At 60.8% G+C, this 18,935-nt stretch overlaps 1 protein-coding gene across 1 annotated transcript in view; it reads left to right on the plus strand.

Moving 5' to 3' along the window:
* Hmcn2 (hemicentin 2) overlaps nucleotides 1–18,935 on the plus strand; it is a 122,287-nt gene that overhangs the window by 17,022 nt on the left and 86,330 nt on the right. The window contains exons 5-15 of the mRNA XM_027945383.2: nucleotides 3,828–3,999; nucleotides 4,252–4,358; nucleotides 5,145–5,265; nucleotides 7,045–7,308; nucleotides 9,794–9,938; nucleotides 10,432–10,553; nucleotides 11,970–12,242; nucleotides 13,234–13,375; nucleotides 13,773–13,900; nucleotides 14,189–14,302; nucleotides 15,369–15,518. Of these exons, the coding sequence (XP_027801184.2) occupies nucleotides 3,828–3,999; nucleotides 4,252–4,358; nucleotides 5,145–5,265; nucleotides 7,045–7,308; nucleotides 9,794–9,938; nucleotides 10,432–10,553; nucleotides 11,970–12,242; nucleotides 13,234–13,375; nucleotides 13,773–13,900; nucleotides 14,189–14,302; nucleotides 15,369–15,518 (1,738 nt within the window). The remainder of the gene's footprint in view (nucleotides 1–3,827; nucleotides 4,000–4,251; nucleotides 4,359–5,144; nucleotides 5,266–7,044; nucleotides 7,309–9,793; nucleotides 9,939–10,431; nucleotides 10,554–11,969; nucleotides 12,243–13,233; nucleotides 13,376–13,772; nucleotides 13,901–14,188; nucleotides 14,303–15,368; nucleotides 15,519–18,935) is intronic.

Here is an 18,935-nt window from a genome sequence, read left to right on the forward strand (position 1 = left end):
TTTATCACATATTGTTTTTCAGTTTTGGGGATCAAACTTAGGGCCTTGCACATGATCTGCAAATGCTCCACCACTGGGTCACCTCCCTACTCCTAGCATAGATTTTTTTTTGTACTGGGGACTGAACTCAGGAGCACTCCACCACTGAGCCACATCCCCAGGCCCCTAGCATAGATTTCTAAAGAAAAAGAATCATCCACCGTAGCCTATTATCAAATAAAATTAATACTACTTTCTGAGCATCATCAGGTTCCTGGACTGCGCTTGAATTGATCTAATTTCCTCAGGATTTTTTTTTTTAATAGCAGTTTTGGTTGGGACAGGATTTAATCAAGTGCTGTTCATTTTATTCCATTGTTATGTCTGCGAAGCCCCCTTAAATCTGGAGCCATCTAATGAACCAAGTTGCTGAGGGGCGTTGGTTCTGGACTCATCTGACTGTGTCCTATGGTGTCACTGACCTTTCCTTTGTCCCTCCCTTATTTCCTGCCTCAGCTGGGCTGGTCTGAGGCCCTCGTTGGATGAAGGCTGACATTCTTGGCAGGAACGCTTTGTGGTTGGTGCTGTGTGTACTTTGGTGACATCACATCAAGAGACAAATCGTGTCTGTCTTGCTCTTGCTGATGAGAAGCTTGATTATGGGTTAAGGTGTCGAAAGCTGGGTGCTGGGTGTCGCAAGGCCCCGTTTTCCCCCATGACTCCTGCGGCCTGGGGGAGGCCTGGCTCCCAGCAGCCCTCGCCTGTGGATCCCTGCCCGGATGCTCTTACACAGGTTTCCAGAGCCACAGTTTCCTAATTCCTTCGTCCCTTCCCCATTATTAAGTGGACGTCCTCCCAAGAGGAACCTGCGTTCCTCAGAAGGGGTGATCTGGCTACTCTGAAGCACACATCCCCATTGAAAAGGCAGGAATCACTTGCAGTGATTTTAGGAAGTCACTTGCTGTGGTGGCAAGGACAGTTTTACTGTTTCCATTTTGCTTTCTCTTTTCCCAGTACCTTTGGGGCACACGGATTATATAATTCAGAATGTTTCAGTTATTCTTTTTTGGGCTCAAGTTGTCCCAAATTTAGCCAGTGGGCTGCCTGCAAGCTGGTTCGCGTGTCCTTTTCTGTGTCCCCATTTGTTTTTTGAGAACTTCTTTGCTTTATGGAATGACCAATTCTTGCAGGCTTACCTTGCCAGTTACCTGCCCCAGACCTGGAATTAGCCATTCTCCAAGGAACCCCAGTGGGCAGCGGCACCTAGAAGCCCCAAACTGGCCCTACTTGTGATCATTGAAATTGGGATCTGGGGACCACGCTGCCTGTCTGTCGTCTGAGTTTATACTGTTTCTAATTCAAGTTTCACACTGCAGAGTTTGTTAGCTTCTTTGATTATATGCTTGTAGCTGTCTTATATTTGGCTATAAAATAAATTCCCGATTGGAACATTTTAGCACCTTCACTTTGTTTGCTTTATCCTACGAGATACAGAGTTTCAAAATCACGATGCTGATAGTTCTGCCAACTTGAAACCACCAGATACACCTTTGCAGATCTTTTGTCCTCAGCCGTCTTTACTCTGCTGAGGAAGCTGGCTGACGGGCTGGGGGTCGGGGTGGGGGCTTCTGAAGACACCTGGGCTGGTGTGGTGCTGGTGCCCGGCAGGGAGCTCTCCAGTGCATTTGGTGGCTTTTCCTTCAGCTTCAGGGTGCCCACAGGAAACTTCTGGAGGTAATCGGCCTGGAAAGAGGTGATTGGCTCACTCTTGAGAGGTCTTTCTTCTTTCCTGATTTCCTTGCTGGACTCCGGGAAACCTGACTATCGCAAAGGAGGAGGTGTGAGCTGGGGAGGGAAGAGGACTGGGATGTCTGGAAGGTGACCCTGAGTTGAACCTGATGGCCCATTCAGGAGGCAGGAGTCCTAACAGTCTCAGACACAGGCCACAGGTGCTTCCTGAGCACCCTCTGTGTCACCTAGTGGGCTAGAAGCTCAGATCCCCCCGTTACAGCAGAAGGCCTCTGCCCCTGTGGATCTCCCGGATCAGGAGTGAAGAGAGCATTGGCTAAGAGTTTCCTGCTGCTGTAGCAAAGCACCTGTGAGCAGCCGGTTTATGAAGACTAGAAGTTGATCTGGCTCCTGGTCCTGGAGGCTGGCATGTCTGAGAGCCTGGTGCCACAGCATCTGCTCGGCATCTGGCGAGGGCTTCCTGCTGCTTCGTGACACGGTGGACGGCATCGCGTGGAGGGCCACACAGCCTAACAGCTGGAGTCTGCCTTCCTCTTCCTCTAAAGCCACTAAAGCTGTCATGGGGCTCCGCCTTTGTGACCTCATCTAATCCAAATTACCCACAAAGCCCCCTCCCAAACACCATGAGCACACCGATTCAGGGACCAAGTTTCCAACTCATGAGCTTCTGGGGGACACATGGAACCGCAGCCAGCATGGGGCCAACAACTGTGAGTGACTGGGGTGCAGATGGATTCGAGGAGACGGAATCCGTTTGGAATTGGAGAGGCTGCCTCAAGCCAAGAGAGGAAGAATCCTGGGCGTGGGTCAGCAGGGAGGGCGGCAGCTAGGGGACTGGCACGAGTGGGTGGCGCTGCCTGTGGGTCCAGCACAGCAGGCCTGGGGACAGCCGGGTTCAGCCACCTTGCATCAGGTGGCCGGGCTGCAGGGCATGGGCCTTGGGGGCCATGTCAGGATTTAGAGAGACTAAATGGTTTTGTGTTGGGTAACGTGGGTCTGCGCACACACAGGGGGGTGTTCCCCAAGAGTACCCATGTGGCTTGGGATCGTAGGCCGAGGGTCCTTACGGCTTATCTGATTTTCAATGCAACTGGCCCAGAACATGCAAGATTCCAGAATGAATAAGCAATCACTGCACCCAGGTGTCTGTGTGACGTCGCCCGCTCACTCCTGTTTCCGTGGGTGTGGGAGAGACTGAGGCTTTCCAGCAGAGCCTCTGGGTCTTACCTGAGGACCCGGCTTACTGGGGGAGCACGGCCTGAGTTCCATCATGGACGACCTGGATCAGGCAGATTCCAGGTCTCCAGTGTTCATCCGGGTGCAGGAGAACTTTCCTGGGAGAACTTTCTGGAGGAGGTGTTGGGTGCCGAAGAAGCTACTGTCTTCCCTGCTGAGGGTCAGCTCCTGCCCCCCACCCCCGCTGAGCCCTCTGGTCCCACTCAGGTGTCACCATTCAGAGCCCACGGAAGCCAGGAGGGCAACAGGGCAGGAACCCGGCCTTCTAGAGGACAGTGGGGAGTGGGCGGCTCTACGGTTTGGATGTGAAGTGTCCCCCAAAAGCTCATGTGTGAGACAATGCAAGAAGGCCTGGGGGAGAAATGATTGGGCCACAGCCTTAACCGAATCAGGAATTAATCCTAACTGGATGAACTGAGTGGTGACTGAAGGCAAATGGGGTGTGGCTGGAGGACAGGGTTCATAGGGGGCATGTCTTTGGGGTATGTATTTTGTATCTGGAGAGTGGAGACTCCCTCTCGGCTTCCTGGCCACCATGGGAGCTGCTTCCCTCTGCCACACTCTTCCGCCATGATGTTCAGCCTCACCTTGAGCCCCGAGCAATGGAGCTGGCCTTCTATGGACTGAGACCTCTGAAACCCTGAGCCCTCAAATAAACGTTTCCTCCTCTGCAGCTGTCCTGGCCAGGTCCCTAGGCACAGCAGTGAGATCGCTGCCTAGCAGTGGACTTGAGCCCCTGGGCGGCTTGTATGGTTGGGGGGGGGGGTCAGATTCTGCCCACAGCTGCAGCCAGTTAGGGAACTGCCTCAGGTGGGCCGGATTCAAGGGTGCCTGTGGCATCCGTTTCCACCTGTCCCTCCCAGGTGCTGAAGTGGGTGGAGTCGGCCATCCAGACCTCCAAGGTGCACCTGCTGTCCACAGACCACGGGGAGGAGGGCGAGCACACGTGGAGGATCCCATTTGACCCCAGCCTGAAGGAGGTCACCGTCTCGCTGAGCGGGCCTGGGCCTGAGATCGAAGTCCGGGACCCGCTGGGTATGCTCTGCCCTTTGGACCTCAGTCCTAGCTGAGCTGGAAACCTAGGCTGTGACAGAGTGGGGTCCAGAAGTGGGGATGGGTGCCGAGTGGATCAGAGAGGGTGCCCCTGGTGCCGGGGAAGGAAGAGGCTGATGGCACCTGAAGGTGGACATTGGGGTTAGTTCCTGGGAAGGCGGAGGCTGGTTCTGGTGGACTGTGGGTTCCTGGAGACAGGGTGGAGTGCGGACTGAGCACTGGGGGCTTCCACAGGGAGGATCCTGCAGAAGGACGAGGGCCTGCACGTCCTCCTGAGCATTCCCGACTCGGCCAAGGTCGTGGCCTTCAAGCCTGAGCACCCTGGGCTCTGGTCCATCAAGGTAGGGCTGAGGCTGCAGGGGGGGGGCGACCAACTTCCTGAGCCCAACCACCTCCCTCCTGCCTCCCGGGGAGTCTGGGGCGTGGGCAGGGACTTGGTCTATCAGGAGGAGGGGCACCCTGCTTTGCACTGATGACAGGAAGTGGAACGGTTTGGCAGGAATTTGGGAACGCTCAGAAGGGCTTGGAAACAACTTCAGAGTTGGGGGGATGGGTGAGCTGGCTCTGGGCTCAGAACTTTGTCCAATGAAGAATGTGTGAAAGAGGCAGGGGGAGTTTGGGGGGAGGCTGGGGGACAGGGCTGCAGGGCACCTACTGTTATCTGCCAGGTGTTGTAAGCCAGGGTCTAGGGTGAGCTCCGCAGAGCAGCCTGGGATGGAGCAGCTGCTGCCTTGGAAGGGTGTGAGCGCCTGCTGATTGAACAGGCATTTATTGAGCACCTACTTGGTGCCAGGCATTATGGTAGGTGCTGGGTGAAGGGTGGCTCTGTCCGCCTGCCTTTCCACTCCGAGCACCTTTGAGCCCAGAGCTCTAACGCTGATGGGGAAGGGGGCAGACAGGGCTGGCCCATGTTGGAGAGAGCTGAAGGGCGGAGCCGCTTCTGGAAAGAGGTTGGGTGTGAGCTGGGGCTTCTTCCCCTTCCCCTGGGAGTGGAGAGTTGCCACGTGTGTGCAAAGGCAGGAGAGCCCAGCTGGCACAGGGCCCGGCCAGGTGAAGTTGGTGGCCTCCTGGCTGGTGCTGGGGTGCTGGGTCAGACACCTGGTGACATGGGCCGGGACCTGTGCTAGGTCTATAGCGGTGGCCGCCATTCTGTGAGAATCACGGGCATCAGCAACATCAACTTCCGAGCCGGCTTCTCCACCCAGCCCTCCCTGGATCTCAACCACACCATCGAGTGGCCCTTGCAAGGTACGGTGTCCCCCCTGTCGGCAGGCGCTCACTCGGGAAGTGGTGGAGGCTGGCGGCCGGCTGCCCACACGTGACCATAGGATGGGCCCTGCAGAGGGGGAAGCTGGGACCACAGGGATAGACACTGGGCTCCGGGCCAGCTCCTCTCCACCAGCCCCAGCCCAGGTGACATAGTGACATTTTCCTTAAGAACATCCTCCCAGCCCCCAGAGGCTCCAGGAGACTCATTTTTACTACTGAGTGTCCCTTTTACTCTTCTTTCTTTCTGCCAAAACTTGTCTGTCGAGAGTGCCACGGCCTCAGCATCGGAGAACTGCTTCCGAGATGAAGGAATGAAGGTCCTGGGGACCTGTGGATGCCTCTGAGGCTGGTGGAGGCTGCACTAGCTGGGAGTGGGGGACATTGAAGTTGGGGGCTTGTTTTCCTGAATGGAAGCCACCCGCCAGGGTCTGAGGACGTGTGAGGCCTCCACAGGCATGCCCGGAGGAGCCTGGGCAGGCGGGGCTTCTGCCCAGGCGGTCCTGAGCTCTGTGCCAGAAAGTACCATCTGGAGGCGGGTCGGGGTCCCAACTTACAGTCTGGGAAGCATCAACCCTTGCCGTGGGTCATTCAGAGGGTGCTGCTGGGATTAGCTCAGAAGGGGAGGGCCCTGGACCACGTCAGAGCACTTTGGACCAGTAAGGAGGGACCCAAGTGGCACGTGCCAGTCCTGCCAGCAGTCCCACCTTCAGAGAGAAAGGGAGCTGGGAGCTCTCTGTCTGCTCTGCCAGAACCAGAGCAGGGAGAGCAGGCACACTGCGGTCCTCCTCAAAAGCCAGAAGAGGAGAGAAATTCCAAGGGTAGGGCGTTAGTGGGGACTGACAGTGACCTGTTTCTAGGGCCAGTTCCTAGTGGGAGGTGAAGGAAGCTGCACGGGGCCCTCTTGGATGCCAGACATGTTTGGGAAGATGAGAAACAGCAGGGCAGGCGCAGGCCGAACAGTCATCAGCACTTGGGCCCAGAGCTGGGGACACTGGGGCGTGGGGTAGGGTGACACCTGGATCTCGGGGAGCAGGCGCTGCACTCCGGTGGCCGGTGGTTGGGAGGGCAGTGAGGTCAGCACCGGCGTGCTTCACTTTCCAAAGCAGTCAGGGCTTCTGGGTTCTAAAATGCCCTTTCAAAAAAGGTGAGCGTTCCAGGGACCACACCTCCAGGGCTGCCCTTGAGGATCTCTGAAGAGAAAATGTTGGTATCTGTGGGAAAGGGAGGCATCTGACGGAAGCTCCCAGATCAGCTAAGGAAATCATGAAACTCAGATCCAGCTCTGTGTCCTGGGCTGACAGAGGGGAAAACACCTCATTTCCGTCTAGATAGAAAAGCTAAGCGGAGCTGAGCAGGGCAGAGAGAGGCAGAGCCTAGGCCCCCGCGCCGGAGCTGAGGCTACTTCCTGAAGCTTGACGGTCAGCACCAGAGGTCACGGGCTGGGCGAGAGGCACGTCCCTCCCCAGTCCTGCCCCAGCCCCACCAGGTCTGCGTCTGCAGGGGGCAGGGGGACAAGGGTTGGATGGACAGCCGTGTTTCAGGACCACGGACAGCACCAAGGTCCCCTTTCTCCCTGACCCACCCCCAGCAGGAGCTGGCCAGGGGTAGATGGTGAAGTGAGGGAGCAGGCGCAGGGGGCTGAGCAGGCTGGGCTCCTGAGCTGTGGTCCAAAGGCCCCTGGATGGCGGACCCCAACCCAGGAGGACTGTGGAGACCAACCCAGACGCGGGCATCTTGTTCCTCCCCCTCCCCCTGCAGGGGTGCCCATCTCCCTGGTGATCAACTCTACGGGCCTGCAGGCGCCTGGCCGCCTGGACTCCGTGGAGCTCGCGCACCACTCAGGGCGGCCCCTCCTGACTCTGCCGGCGCGGCCCCTCTCCAACAGCTCCGCCCAGCAGCTGTGGGGCGGGCCGCCCTTCCACGCGCCCCAGGAGCGCTTCTATCTCAAAGTGAAGGGCAAGGACCACGAAGGAAATGCCCTGCTCCGAGTCTCTGGCGTTTCCTACAGTGGGGTGGCCCCAGGTGAGTGGTTGGCTCTCTGGTCCCCCAGCTCCCTGGCTACTCAGAGCCCCATTTCTTCCTGGATGCCACCCTACCTGGGCCACATTAGGAAACCTTTGCTCAGTACTCTACTGTGGACAGCTGTCCCCTGCAAGGCATTAGCTTAAATACTGAGATGCTCCTACGCAGCCCTTGGCTCAAAGGTTTAAAACAAAGACATCTGTCCACCCGTCCACTCATCCGTCCATGCATATCCATCCACCCTTCCTTCAACCCACCTACTCATCCATCCATCCACCCACCCCTCCACAATCATCCACCCACCCCTCCACACATCCATCCACCCACCCTTCCATACACCCATCTACCCACCCACCCACCCACCCACCCATTCACCTACCTGTCCACCAATCTGCCCACCCAGCCACCCACCCAGCTATCGACCTTCATTTGCAGAGTCCACTGTGCATCAGCCATGGTACTGGGCGCCGTGGGCACCGCATGGCAGGGCAGATGTGGGTGCGGGCTCTTCTATAATCACAGTCACTGTCTGATCAGCAGCACGGGGACATTACTTCTCGTCACCATTTCCAGGACTTGCCACAGGCTTGTCCTGGGCCACACACCTGCCCTGTGCTGGCTCACTGCTCACAGAGGTTCTGAGACGTGCCCGAGACCCCCACAGAGGAGTGCTGGGATGTGGATGGACCACCTCTGTGAGCTCTGGGTGTCCCCGTCTGCAGATGAGTAGGCGGACCAGGCTCCACAGGCTCGCAAGGGCAGCTCTCGGGTGCTCAGGGGCCACCCTCGGGGCGTGGGCCTGTGCACGGCTCTCCCCATGTGGCAGCTGCTGTTCCCCTCCTGTCACTGCAGGAGTGGGGCGTCTGTCATCTGGGCTTTGGCCTGCTGGGTTGACCCCACAGAGGCTGTGGGCTGGCTCCCTGTGTCTCTGAGGTGTATCACCGGGGTGGGGGGCTCCCCAAGGGCAGCAAGGGCTTCAACTTCCTGAGCTGCCCCTGTCCTGGGGCGGGATGGGGATCACTGGCCACTGGGCCCTCTCTGGCCTCGTTGTCTTCCTCGTGCCACTGTCCTACCCTGGAGGTGCCTGGGGGAGCTCACAGGGCGGGCGGCAATGACATCCACACACGTCTTTGTGGGGATCCCCTCAAGGAACAGTTCCTCTGTCCTCTCCAAAAGGGGTGCGGGCAGGGAGGACGTCCTCCTGAGCTGCCCACGGTGCCCCTGGTGGAGAGGACTTGAGGACCTGGGTGGGCACCTGGGGGCCTCCTCTTGTAGCCTCCACTGCTTGCTGTGCTTCCTGGGCCTCTTCCCTTGGTCTTTGGAGGCTTTAGGAGAATCTTCTGGAAGGACTTTCGGCAGGACTTTGCCCTGCTCCTTTAGCTGGACCAGGGTCTGGACTTAGCTCTGGGCGTTGGTCTCCATCTCAGCCTGGGTGGGAGGGGTGGGGTGGGCTGGTGTTTCCTTCCTCCTGCTCCAGGTCTGGGGGGTCGGAAGTGCCCTTCGCATGGGCAGCTCTGGGTTGGGGATGCGGGGTGGACCTGGAGTCCCTGGGTCCTGTGGGCGCCTGGAAGAGGGAGCGGGGCTGGCTGCAGAGCTGCGCAGGCGGGGAGCACGGCTGCTGCACACCCTGAGGCTGCGGCTGCCGGCCCAACAGCCCTGTCCCCTGGGACGCGGCAGGAAGCCTGGAGCATGATGTCACCACCACCCCTCACCCCCTCATGCTCCGAGGAGGTCTGGTGCATTGCCTCACCCTCGGAGCATCCTGTGGCTCCTCTCCCTTCTGGTGGGGCCGGGAGGGGCCGGGAGGCTGGAGCACCCTGGGCTGCGGGAGGGGAGCGCGCAGACTCGCTGCTGAAGGAATTCCAAGAGCTGAGGCAAGCGCATGTGTCACCACAAGACCAGGGTCAGGGAGGGGGGCAGTGGTGTCTGGTGGGGGCCCCAAGGGGCTCATTGCAAGCTGTGAGACTTATTGAAGTCTTGTTTTATCTAAAAAATGCGTGTGAATTTTGAATTCGCAGCCATGGTCCAACTGTACTTATTTTAAAATGAAAAAAAAAAAAAGAAGTTTCTCCAACAAATACGGGCAGGCTGACCCTCCAGGCAGAGGCACCGGGGCAGGACCCTCCCACGCCCCCGGGGAGCCCCATGCAGCCTGGCGGCCTCGTGCCAGAGGGCAAACTGGTCCTGTGCCCTGTCCTGTGCCCTGCGGCCTTGAGTTGGGGAGCCTTCTCAGATACCAGATGCCCCTCCGGCGGTCATCGAGGTGCTTGGGGGCCCCGGGTGGAAGCAGCACCCTGTGGTCAGTGCCACGGTGACCCACCTTTGCAGAGGTGGAAACACACTGCAGGGGACGCGCTGCCCCTGGGGAGCACTGATTCTTGGAGCCCAGGGCTGAGCCCCCACTGGCCTTCCCCTTCTGGGGCCTCCCTGTGGGTCTCCGTGGCTGGGGTGCAGAGGATCTCTGAGCCCTGGTCCTCACCCGCAGGTGCCCCCCTGGTCAGCATGCCACCCCGGATCCATGGCTACCTGCACCAGCCCCTGCTGGTCTCCTGCTCTGTGTACAGCTCCCTGCCCTTCCGGCTTCAGCTGCAGCGTCATGGAGCCAGGCTGGGCGAGGAGAGGCACTTCCAGTGAGTGACACCTGGCTGACTGTCCCCTGCCACAGGACTCCTGTGCAGCTCTAGAGAGATCTCAGGGGGGTGGGTGGCAGGAGAGGGACCTTGTTCTTGGTCATATTATCTTCCTGGGTACCCCCCTGAGAACTTCCGGCACCCCCTGAGGTAGGGGAGGGGTACGCCTGAGGCTCCCCTACTTCTAAGCTGCCACCCCAACATTGGTAGCTTTCCTTAGCTCCTGGAAAACTTGACCCACAGGGGGGCCCAGCTATGGGAGTCAGGTGTCCCCGACCCCCTCCTTGTGAATGGGAGCCTAGAATTCAGAGAGGGGAGTGCCTTTCTCAAAGTCACACAGCATATCGAGAGATTCGCAGGCTCTTGGTTGCCTGCCTCTTATTCTTTCTGAGGATTTGGGGGTCTGTCCTCTAAGCAGGGTCAGGGGCCTCAGGCTGGGCAAGGTTGGGGGCCTGGCTGAGGTCAGCGTGATGGTGAGGTCTGTTCTTGGCAGGGAGTCGGGAAACAGCAGCTGGGAGATCCCCCGGGCCTCCAAGGCGGAGGAAGGCAGCTATGAGTGCACAGCGGTCAGCAGGGCTGGCACCGGGCGGGCCAAGGCCCAGGTCATTGTCACAGGTCTGTCCTTGCCCTACCCCACGCCCTCCCCTCTCTCCCGACCCTCCCTCTAAGATTCCTCCCGGCAGGTCTCCATTCATGGGTGGCTCACTGACCGCCAGCGGACAGGGTCTGTCCCTCCCCCGTGGTGTGGTGACTGTCGGCCACCTGCCTGCCGCCTGCCCTCAGGCCTCTCCCCGGGCCCTGGCGTGGGGTCTCCGTGGGAGGAAGGTCACACACTCCAGCTCGGGTCACCGTCCTGCCCGCCTCCGTCCCACCCTGACCTCTTGGTTTGTCATTTGGGCTTGGCCAGCCCCAGGCCCTCTCGGGGGCCACTGTCCCTCTTGCAGTCCCCATCCTTGAGTGCCCCAGGCCCTGCCAGAAGAGCACCATCGAGCTGCGGATGATCAGAAATGCCACAGACCCTCTCAGAATAAAACTGACTTTACTTTTAAAAATTGCAGTCTTGGCTCTGCAGGGAAGAAACCAGACTGCGGGGCTCTGCATCCAGGTCTTAAGGAGAGCTGGGTGTGCCCCGCTGGGGCTGGGGCAGGGCTGGGGTGGAGCACCTGGAATCCCCAAGGCGCAGCATCCTCACCTGTTTACTTTCCAACCTTGTTCTGGGTTTGCATCTTAACACAGATGCCTGCCAACCCAGGTCTTCTTCTACTTTTGGTGGTGGAGATGAGACCCAGGGGTGCTCTACCCTGAGCTCCTTCCTCAGCCCTTATTTGGGGCAGGGTCTTGCAAAGTTGCTTAGGGCCTCATTAGATTGCTGAGGCTGGCCTTGAACTTGGGATCCTCCTGCCTCAGCCTCCTGATTTGGGATGACAGGCGTGGCCACTGTGCCCAGCAACGATCCCATTTACCACTTCACTGTACAGCAGGGGTGTTTCAGTACAGGAAAGTAGAACAGTGCAGCTGCTGTGCCGGTCACTCAGACTCAACCCTCGCTAACTCCGATTCGGCTGCATTAGCTTTTTTGTTGAAATATTTTAAACCAAATGATAAGCATCCGGACACTTGCATCCCCTAACAACAGTGGATGGTCCTGTGTAACAAAGTTTCCAGGTCACACCTGGCAGTAATGCCATTCAGCTGCTGTCCACAGTCAACTGTCCTCATTTGTTCCCAGAGTGCCATCGCCCATTGGTTTCTAGGACGTCATGTCTCATGGCCACAGAGCATGCGTGTGCTTGGTGTGTGGCTGTTGGGGTGCAGCCCTTGGCTGGTCGTCAGGCCCTGGTGCCTGTGCTGCGAAGTCTCTGGTCTTGTCCCGGTGCCCTTTGCTCCGGGTGGTCCACGTTTGCGGCAGGGGTCTCATTCCTGGGAGCAGCCCTGCTGTGGGGCGGGTGGTCCCAGCGGCTCTCCAGGCCTTGTTCCCTGGGTGGAGTCCCCGCCTCAGCCTGCGTCCTTCCTGTGCTCCTGTTGCTGCAGATCCCCCACCGCAGCTGGTCCCTGGCCCCAACGTGACTGTGTCCCCCGGAGAGACCGCCGTCCTATCATGCCAAGTCCTGGACAAAGCCCCCTACAATCTGACGTGGGTCCGGGACTGGCGGGTCCTGCCAGCCTCAAGGGACCGAGTGACCCAGCTGGCCGACCTGTCCCTGGAGGTCAGCAGCATCATCCCCAGTGACGCTGGACGGTACCAGTGTGTAGCCAGCAACGCCAATGGGGTCACCAGGGCATCCACCTGGCTCCTGGTGCGAGGTGAGGCTCCTCCTGCTGCTGTTCTCCCAAGGTCGGCCCTCCATGCCGCCTGGCGTCCACCCTAACAGCCCGTCTTTCCACCCCTCTGCCCACACAGCGTCTCTGGTGGGCAGCAGCAGCTTTTTCAATGTGTTCTGAACCTTTAGGGAAAGAAGATTCTGTAGCCGCCTAGCCAAAGCCTAGTGCTTCTTGCTGTTGGGAAGTTCCTTCTAACATCTAACCTAAACGTCTGCTGCTATAGACCCAGCCAGTTTCTCTGTGTCTTTTCCTTTTCCCACGGCCTCCCTCTGCCCCAATATCCTGGAGCCTGTGGAAGCGCAGAGACCAGCTCTGAACGGCACAGAGGGGGGCAGCGGAAGGAGCTCCACTTGGGTTTTTACGGCCTGGGTGTGGCCTGTGTATCCCCAGGACTTAGCAGACCCTCTTCCTGGGTGCTGTTTCTCCAGGCATAAGAATGGACTATTTAACAAGCATTTCCTGTGCCCCTGACCCTGCATGGAGCCTGGAGTGTGTTGAGCAGGGTTCAGAGGCCCTGTCTCAGCCCTGCGGGGACAGCTCTGTCACGCCTGCCGTGGGCGTGGGGGGCTGTGTTGGCCTTTCCAGGGGAGCCTCTGGGGGCGCCTGCGCCTCACAGTCTGTCTGCTGAGACTCCTGAGCGCCAGGAGGAACCTGGGGCCATCCTAGGGCCTCGGGGTCCAGCTGGAGGTCACTGGAGCGAGACCGTCCCCAGCCCTGGCCGCTGCCTGACCTCTCCCGAAGCCTCCCGGGGCACACGGATCAGGCACCCTCTGCAGGCAGGGGGTTTCCAGCCGGGCATCAGGGCCTGTGGCTGGACGGCCACCTGGCCTCCCCCATCCCCCGGCAGCCACCAGGGATCCGGGCCCTTGGCCTTTGCTTCCTCCGTCTCACCTCCATCTGCGGCTGGGGAGGGTGGGGCTGGGCACCGGGGACAGCCCTGTCGGCTTGCGCCATCTGTCGCTCCGGGCCACAGAGGCCCCGCAGGTCAGCATCGACACCAGGTCCCAGCACTTCTCCCAGAGCGAGGAGGTGAAGATCAGCTGCTCGGCCTCGGGGTACCCCACACCCCACATCTCCTGGAGCCGAGAGGGCCTTGCCCTGCAAGAGGACGGCAGGTGAGGGGCCCAGGACACAGAGCCTGGCAGCAGGGGCACAAGGACCCCCTGGGCCTTGATCTGAAGGTGGGGAGTGGCGTTGCCCTTCCTTCCTCCTGGGACCAGCTAAGACGTGGGGACACCACCACTTTGTTGACGTATCAGTGCCACAGTGTGGTTAGGAGTTCAGGCTCCAGAGGCCAGCTCTGCCCTTCAGGCTGTGTGACCTTGACCAATTTGCTTTCCCTCTCTGAGCCTCATGAATTAAAAAAGAGAATGTACGTAAAGTGCTTGGCCCTCAACTTGGCCCGGAGAAGGTCGCCAGTGCAGAACGGCAGTCACCAGCAGGGCTGATTTGTTATTAACGATGTGGAGTTGCTCCTTATGTGACCAGCATGTTTTCATGGCTTGACTCCAGAATCCAAGTGGACACCCAGGGGACCCTGATCATTCGGGGGTTAGCCCCTGAGGATGCTGGGAATTACAGCTGCCAGGCTACCAACGAGGTTGGCAGAGACGAGGAGACGGTCACCCTCTACTACACAGGTACTTGGGCCACTGCTGTCTGCAGGAGGGACCCTGCCTCCCTCCTGTCCCCACCTTTATTGAGCCTCTGTGATGTGGCAGGCCCTGGGGTCCAGCTGTGTGCCAAGCCTCCTGTCTAGAGGAACCTACGTTCTGGCGGGAGGCTCAGGGGAAGTGCCACTGGGCAAATAGGGCGCTTCCGAGGACAGAGGTGCCTGAGCAGGCGGGGCGTGGGGGGGAGCCCCGGGTGGGGGAGGTCTTGCCCTGGGCCCTGTGCGGTTGGTCCCACCCTGTCGTCTGCCCACGCAGAGCCACCGTCCATCTCCGCCGTCAACGCCGTGGTGCTCGCAGCCGTGGGGGACGAAGCTGTGCTGGAGTGCAAGGCGTCTGGGGTCCCCCCACCCCGAGTCATCTGGTATCGAGGTGTGTGGGGTGGGGAGTGGCCCTGGGGGGTGGGGTGTCCCAGCGGGGGTCCCACAGGAGAGCCAGCTCTCTCCAGCAGTCCCCACCGCTGTGTCCACGGTGCTGGCCCAGGACTGGGGAGCCCCTGGGTCGGACCCAGATTTGGATTCTGGCTCCCTGGATGACCTTGGGCAAGTGGCTGGGCCTCTCTGAGGCTCGGCTTCCTTATCTGGGAAGCGGGGAGCCGCTGTGGTCCGCTGTGAGTCTCAGATGGGCCCCTAGGTTGCAAGGTCAGGCAGCGGGCTGTGCTCGTGCCCCGAGCAGTGGTGACGGCCGCGTGATGGTCTAAGGAACAGGACAGATAGTTGCTCTGGGCTCCAGGGGAGCCGGGGGTGGGGGCTTCATGGCACCCCATGCCCAGCAGGGACTTGCTAGACAGGGTACTGCACTGAGCTCCTTCTCAATGTCAGCCAGGGTCCCCATCAGGCCTGGCTAGGCAGGGAGGGGAGCTGGTGTCAACGGGGCCGAGCTGCAGTTGGGGAAGAGCGACAGTTTCTGAAGTTGGGCAGAGTGAGGGCCACACAGCAGCATGGAAGTGCACCATGCCACCGACCCGGACACCCAACAGGGCTAAGATGGCCCAGTTCAGGCCATGGGTGTCCTACACACTGGGACCCAGAGTTGAACAGAAGAGGGTGTCAGTCTCAGGGAGACCATTGGGCCACAGGCCCTGGGGGACACGGGTGGCTCAGGAGGCCTTCCCGGGGGGACCTCAGAGAAGCAGGCATGGAAGGACATGGTCACCTAAAGGCTCCCTGGGACCCTCCAAGAGCAGGTCTCAACCTTAGTGGGGACCCAGGCCCAGGGAAGGGAGGCCCCCGCGTGGAGCCCTTGGGTGACAGGCCTGCCTTGTTGGGGACTGGCTGAGCCCAGGCCTGGTCAACAGAGGGGCGCAGGGAAGGTCCGAGACCCCGCAGGCCTGGACCCCGGGATCTGAAGCCTCCTCCCGGCCTGTGGAGATGCCAGGGTCAGGGAGCGGCCCAGCCCCAGACCCCGGGCCCTGCTGACGCCCTCCATCTTGGTCCAGGGGGTCTGGAGATGATTCTGGCCCCGGAGGCCTCCAGCTCCGGGAGGCTGCGGATCCCCGCGGCTCGGGAGAGGGACGCTGGCGTCTACACCTGCCGGGCCGTGAACGAGCTGGGCAGCGCCTCTGCGGAGATCCAGCTGGAGGTTGGACGTGAGTGCGCCTGCCCTCTGCCCCGCCCTGTCCCCCTCCAGATGGCCTTCTCCAGAGGCGCCCTGTGACATGGCTCCCGGAGGGCGAGTGAGTCTGGGAGAAGAGGGACCCGGAGGGTCAGAGAAAGCCCAAGAGGAAGCCACAGCCCTGTGGCCTGCCAGCCTTGAGCGTGCGAGCATCATGTCCACCGTGTCCTGTGGTCACTCAGGCCGACCCTGGGCAAGAGACCCACGAGGGCGTGAGCAGCAGGAGGCTGGGGTCTCTGGGCCGTCCTGGGGGCTGCCCAGACCCCGGGCCTTGGACTTCCTGTCTGCACCCTGGGCTGGCGGGCTGCCTCCAGCTGCGTTGGGTGGCCCCCTGAACAGCACAGGGTGGGTGAGTGGGGGCCGCGAGCCCCCTGTGGACGGGGAGTCTGCATTCCTCCGTGGATGGTGGGTGGCCTTGGCTGTGGTCCCCGTGGTGGCTGAGTTCCCGGCCTGGTTCTGGGCGCTGGGACTCGACAGGCAGCCGTGGGCACAGCTCCTGGGCACACTGAGTCGAGACAGGTGGCCGCGAGGACCAGCCGCAGCCATGGCAGAAGAGACGGGTGGGAGTTCTCGGGGCGCAGAGAGGGGCTGTGCTTGTCTGGGCCGGGCGGGTGGGCACCAAGGGTCCCAGGAGGGCCAGGCCCTGGCTGGAGGAGCCCGGTCTGGAGGTCTGCCCAGGAGGCAGGGCGGCATGTCCGTGGCCTCCTTCCTTTGTCATTCATTCCAACCCGAGGTCGGCAGGTGCCTGTGTGCTGGGCCCTGTCGTGTGGGGACACAGTGGCAGGTGAGACACAGCCCTGCCTTGATGTTGGTCAGGGGCCCAGGCAGGCAGCCAGGCTGGACGATGTAGGGGGCCGTGGAAACCCCGAGACTGGAGCTGACCCCGCAGCGGGGCTGGGAGGGCTTCCCGGAGGAGGGGATGTCGGAGCTGAAACTGGGAGCCACCAGATAGGTGAGGAGCGGAGAAGCGTCCCAGGAAAAGGGGACAGCGGGGGACAAACCACCTGCACAGGGAGCAGGCCGGGAGCGGTCCTCCAGGGAGCTGCCTCGGAGTCTGGGCATCGTCCTGGAGGGGAAGCTCAGGGTGGAGAGTCATGTGCCGGGCCTCCCCTGTGGTGTGTCTGGGCCCAGGGGCTGCCGTGCCGCCCTGGGAGCCACCACTGCCCGGTGTCTGCCAGCTCTGCGCCATTTCTGGTGCCCGCTTGGCTCATCCTCACCGCCCTTGGTGTTGGGCCCCCGTCTCCCCTTCACAGAGAGGGTGAGTGGGTTGGCCAGGTCACAGGCTGGTAGTGGCAGAGCTGGGATGCTGGGCCCTTGACCCCTGGCCTTGGTCCCATGCTGTCCTGCAGGGGAGCTTGGACAGCCCTCTGCTCTCCGGCCCCTCATTGGCAGATGCCCCTGAGGTGTGCAAGTGAGAGATGAGGGGGGCCTGCGACATGGGGGGCTCTGAGCAAGCCACCGTCCCTGTATGGACTGGAAGGTGCAGGTGACGGTGCCCGGGAGGCTGGGCGTGGCACTGCTGTGGGCAGCCGGCCCTGGCTCCACATCTGTTCTTCTCAGCAGAACCTTGTTTCTTTGGGCGCCAGGTCCGCGCCTGCCTGGTCCTGCCCTTTGCTGTCTTCTGTTGGCCCTGGAGCCGCTCCCTGGGTTGGAGGAAGGAGGCGCTGGCGCCCAGGGAGGGCTTCTGGGAGACGAGGTGGCCCTGCAGCTGTGCCCCGGGCCGGGCCAGCCTGGCAGCAGTGGTGGGAAGTCAGATCCCCTCCTCTCCCGGGGCAGCTGGGGTCTGGCTTTCCTGCCAGGCAGGGAGCAGGGGGCCCTGGGCCCGCTTCCTGCTGTCCAGCTGCGAACGGGCTTCCTGATGGCGTTTGGGGTGCAGGAGGGAGGCAGCCCCCTGTCCCTGACAGCAGGTGCCTGCTGTGGGGCAGCCTGCAAGGACTCCTGGGGATTGAACTCGGCACTCCACCACTGCGCCCCATCCCCAGCCCTATTTTGTATTTTTAATTTAGAGACAGGGTGCTTAGTGCCTCGCTGTGAGGTTGGCCTTGAACTTTCGATCCTCCTGCCTCAAGCTCCCCAGCCACTGGGATTACAGGCGTGGGCCACCACGTCCAGCTGCAAAGAACTTTTTGTTTTTGCAACGCTGGGGACAGAACTGGGGTCTCGTGCATGCTGGGCCAGCACCCCACCACTGAGCCACGCCCCATCATCTTCTGGGCCTGGCATCTGCCAGTGGTACCACGCCTGTCCCAGCTGTCGTGGACTGAACCACAGTCAGCCTTGCCTCTAGTGCCAGGCCAGGGGGTGGAGGGCCTCCCCATGGCACGGTGACCCCATCCTCAAGTCAGGTCCTGGACAAGTTACCTTTCCCCTCAAGTCCCCTGTCTTCTTGTTTTGGTCTCTGCTTCTTGCCCTCACCTGGAGCCTTCCTGTGGGCGATCAGGGCCAGAGGCACTTCCCCCAGCCCCAGGCCAGCCTGAGGGCAGGGAGAAGAGAGCTGGGCCCTGTGGCGCTGTGGTCCCCGGGCACCTCTCTAGCAGGCAGCAGGTGCAGAGTCCCGAGTGCCCTTAAGTTTAAAGGCCCCCGACGACGTTCCAATTGTAACTTTTTTTAAAAAATCAGAATTTAAAATGAGGAATGGTGAATCAAGATGAGCCGGGAGTAGGTGTGGTTCTGTGCCAGCGTAGTTAGAAAATGGTCCCCAATCCTCCTTTTGAAGGAAGACACCCTGAAAGTCACCCCAGGCAGCCTCCAGGCCCCCTTGCAGGGCCTCCGGGGGATGAGTCCTCGGGAGGGCGGGGCGCGAGTCTCTGTGGGGCACCCTCCCCTCCTCAGTGCCAGGTGCCCGTGACCGTGCCCTCCGAGTGCCGGCCTGAGGCTGGGCCTCCCCAGGTCCACGTGTCCAGCTGCAAGGTCCTGGGCCTGACGTGCCTCCCTCATCCTGGCCAATCCACGTCAGGCTGGGCTCTCTGGAGCTGGCTCTGTCCCCACGGTCCTGCCCCAGGCTCCGAGACAGGCCTGCAGGGGTGCTTGTCAGTGACCGGGCCCTGGGACCTCAGGCACGGGAACCAGGGTGAAAATAGTCACCTCTTTCCAGAGGGGAAACAGCCCAGAGTGGCCAAGGGCTCTGTCCAGGGTGCCCGGGGCAGAGGCGGTCGGGGGCTCTGACCAGGCCTCGGCCTTCAGGCCAGTGTCACTTGCTCCCGAAGGAGGGGATGAGGTGGCAGAGGGTTTCCATCTCTGTCACCTCAGTATGGTCCTTAGCATCCTGGGGGCTTTTCTCTCTGGAAAATCCCAGGGAAGGGAGCTGAGGGGGACTGCTGGCCTGGTGTGTGCACTGCCTGGCTCTGCAGAGGCCTCCCTTCCCTCCGAGCCTCTACCGCAGCCAGGCACT

Source organism: Marmota flaviventris, chromosome 13, assembly GCF_047511675.1.
Source record: "Marmota flaviventris isolate mMarFla1 chromosome 13, mMarFla1.hap1, whole genome shotgun sequence".
NCBI classification, from domain to species: Eukaryota; Metazoa; Chordata; class Mammalia; order Rodentia; family Sciuridae; genus Marmota; species Marmota flaviventris.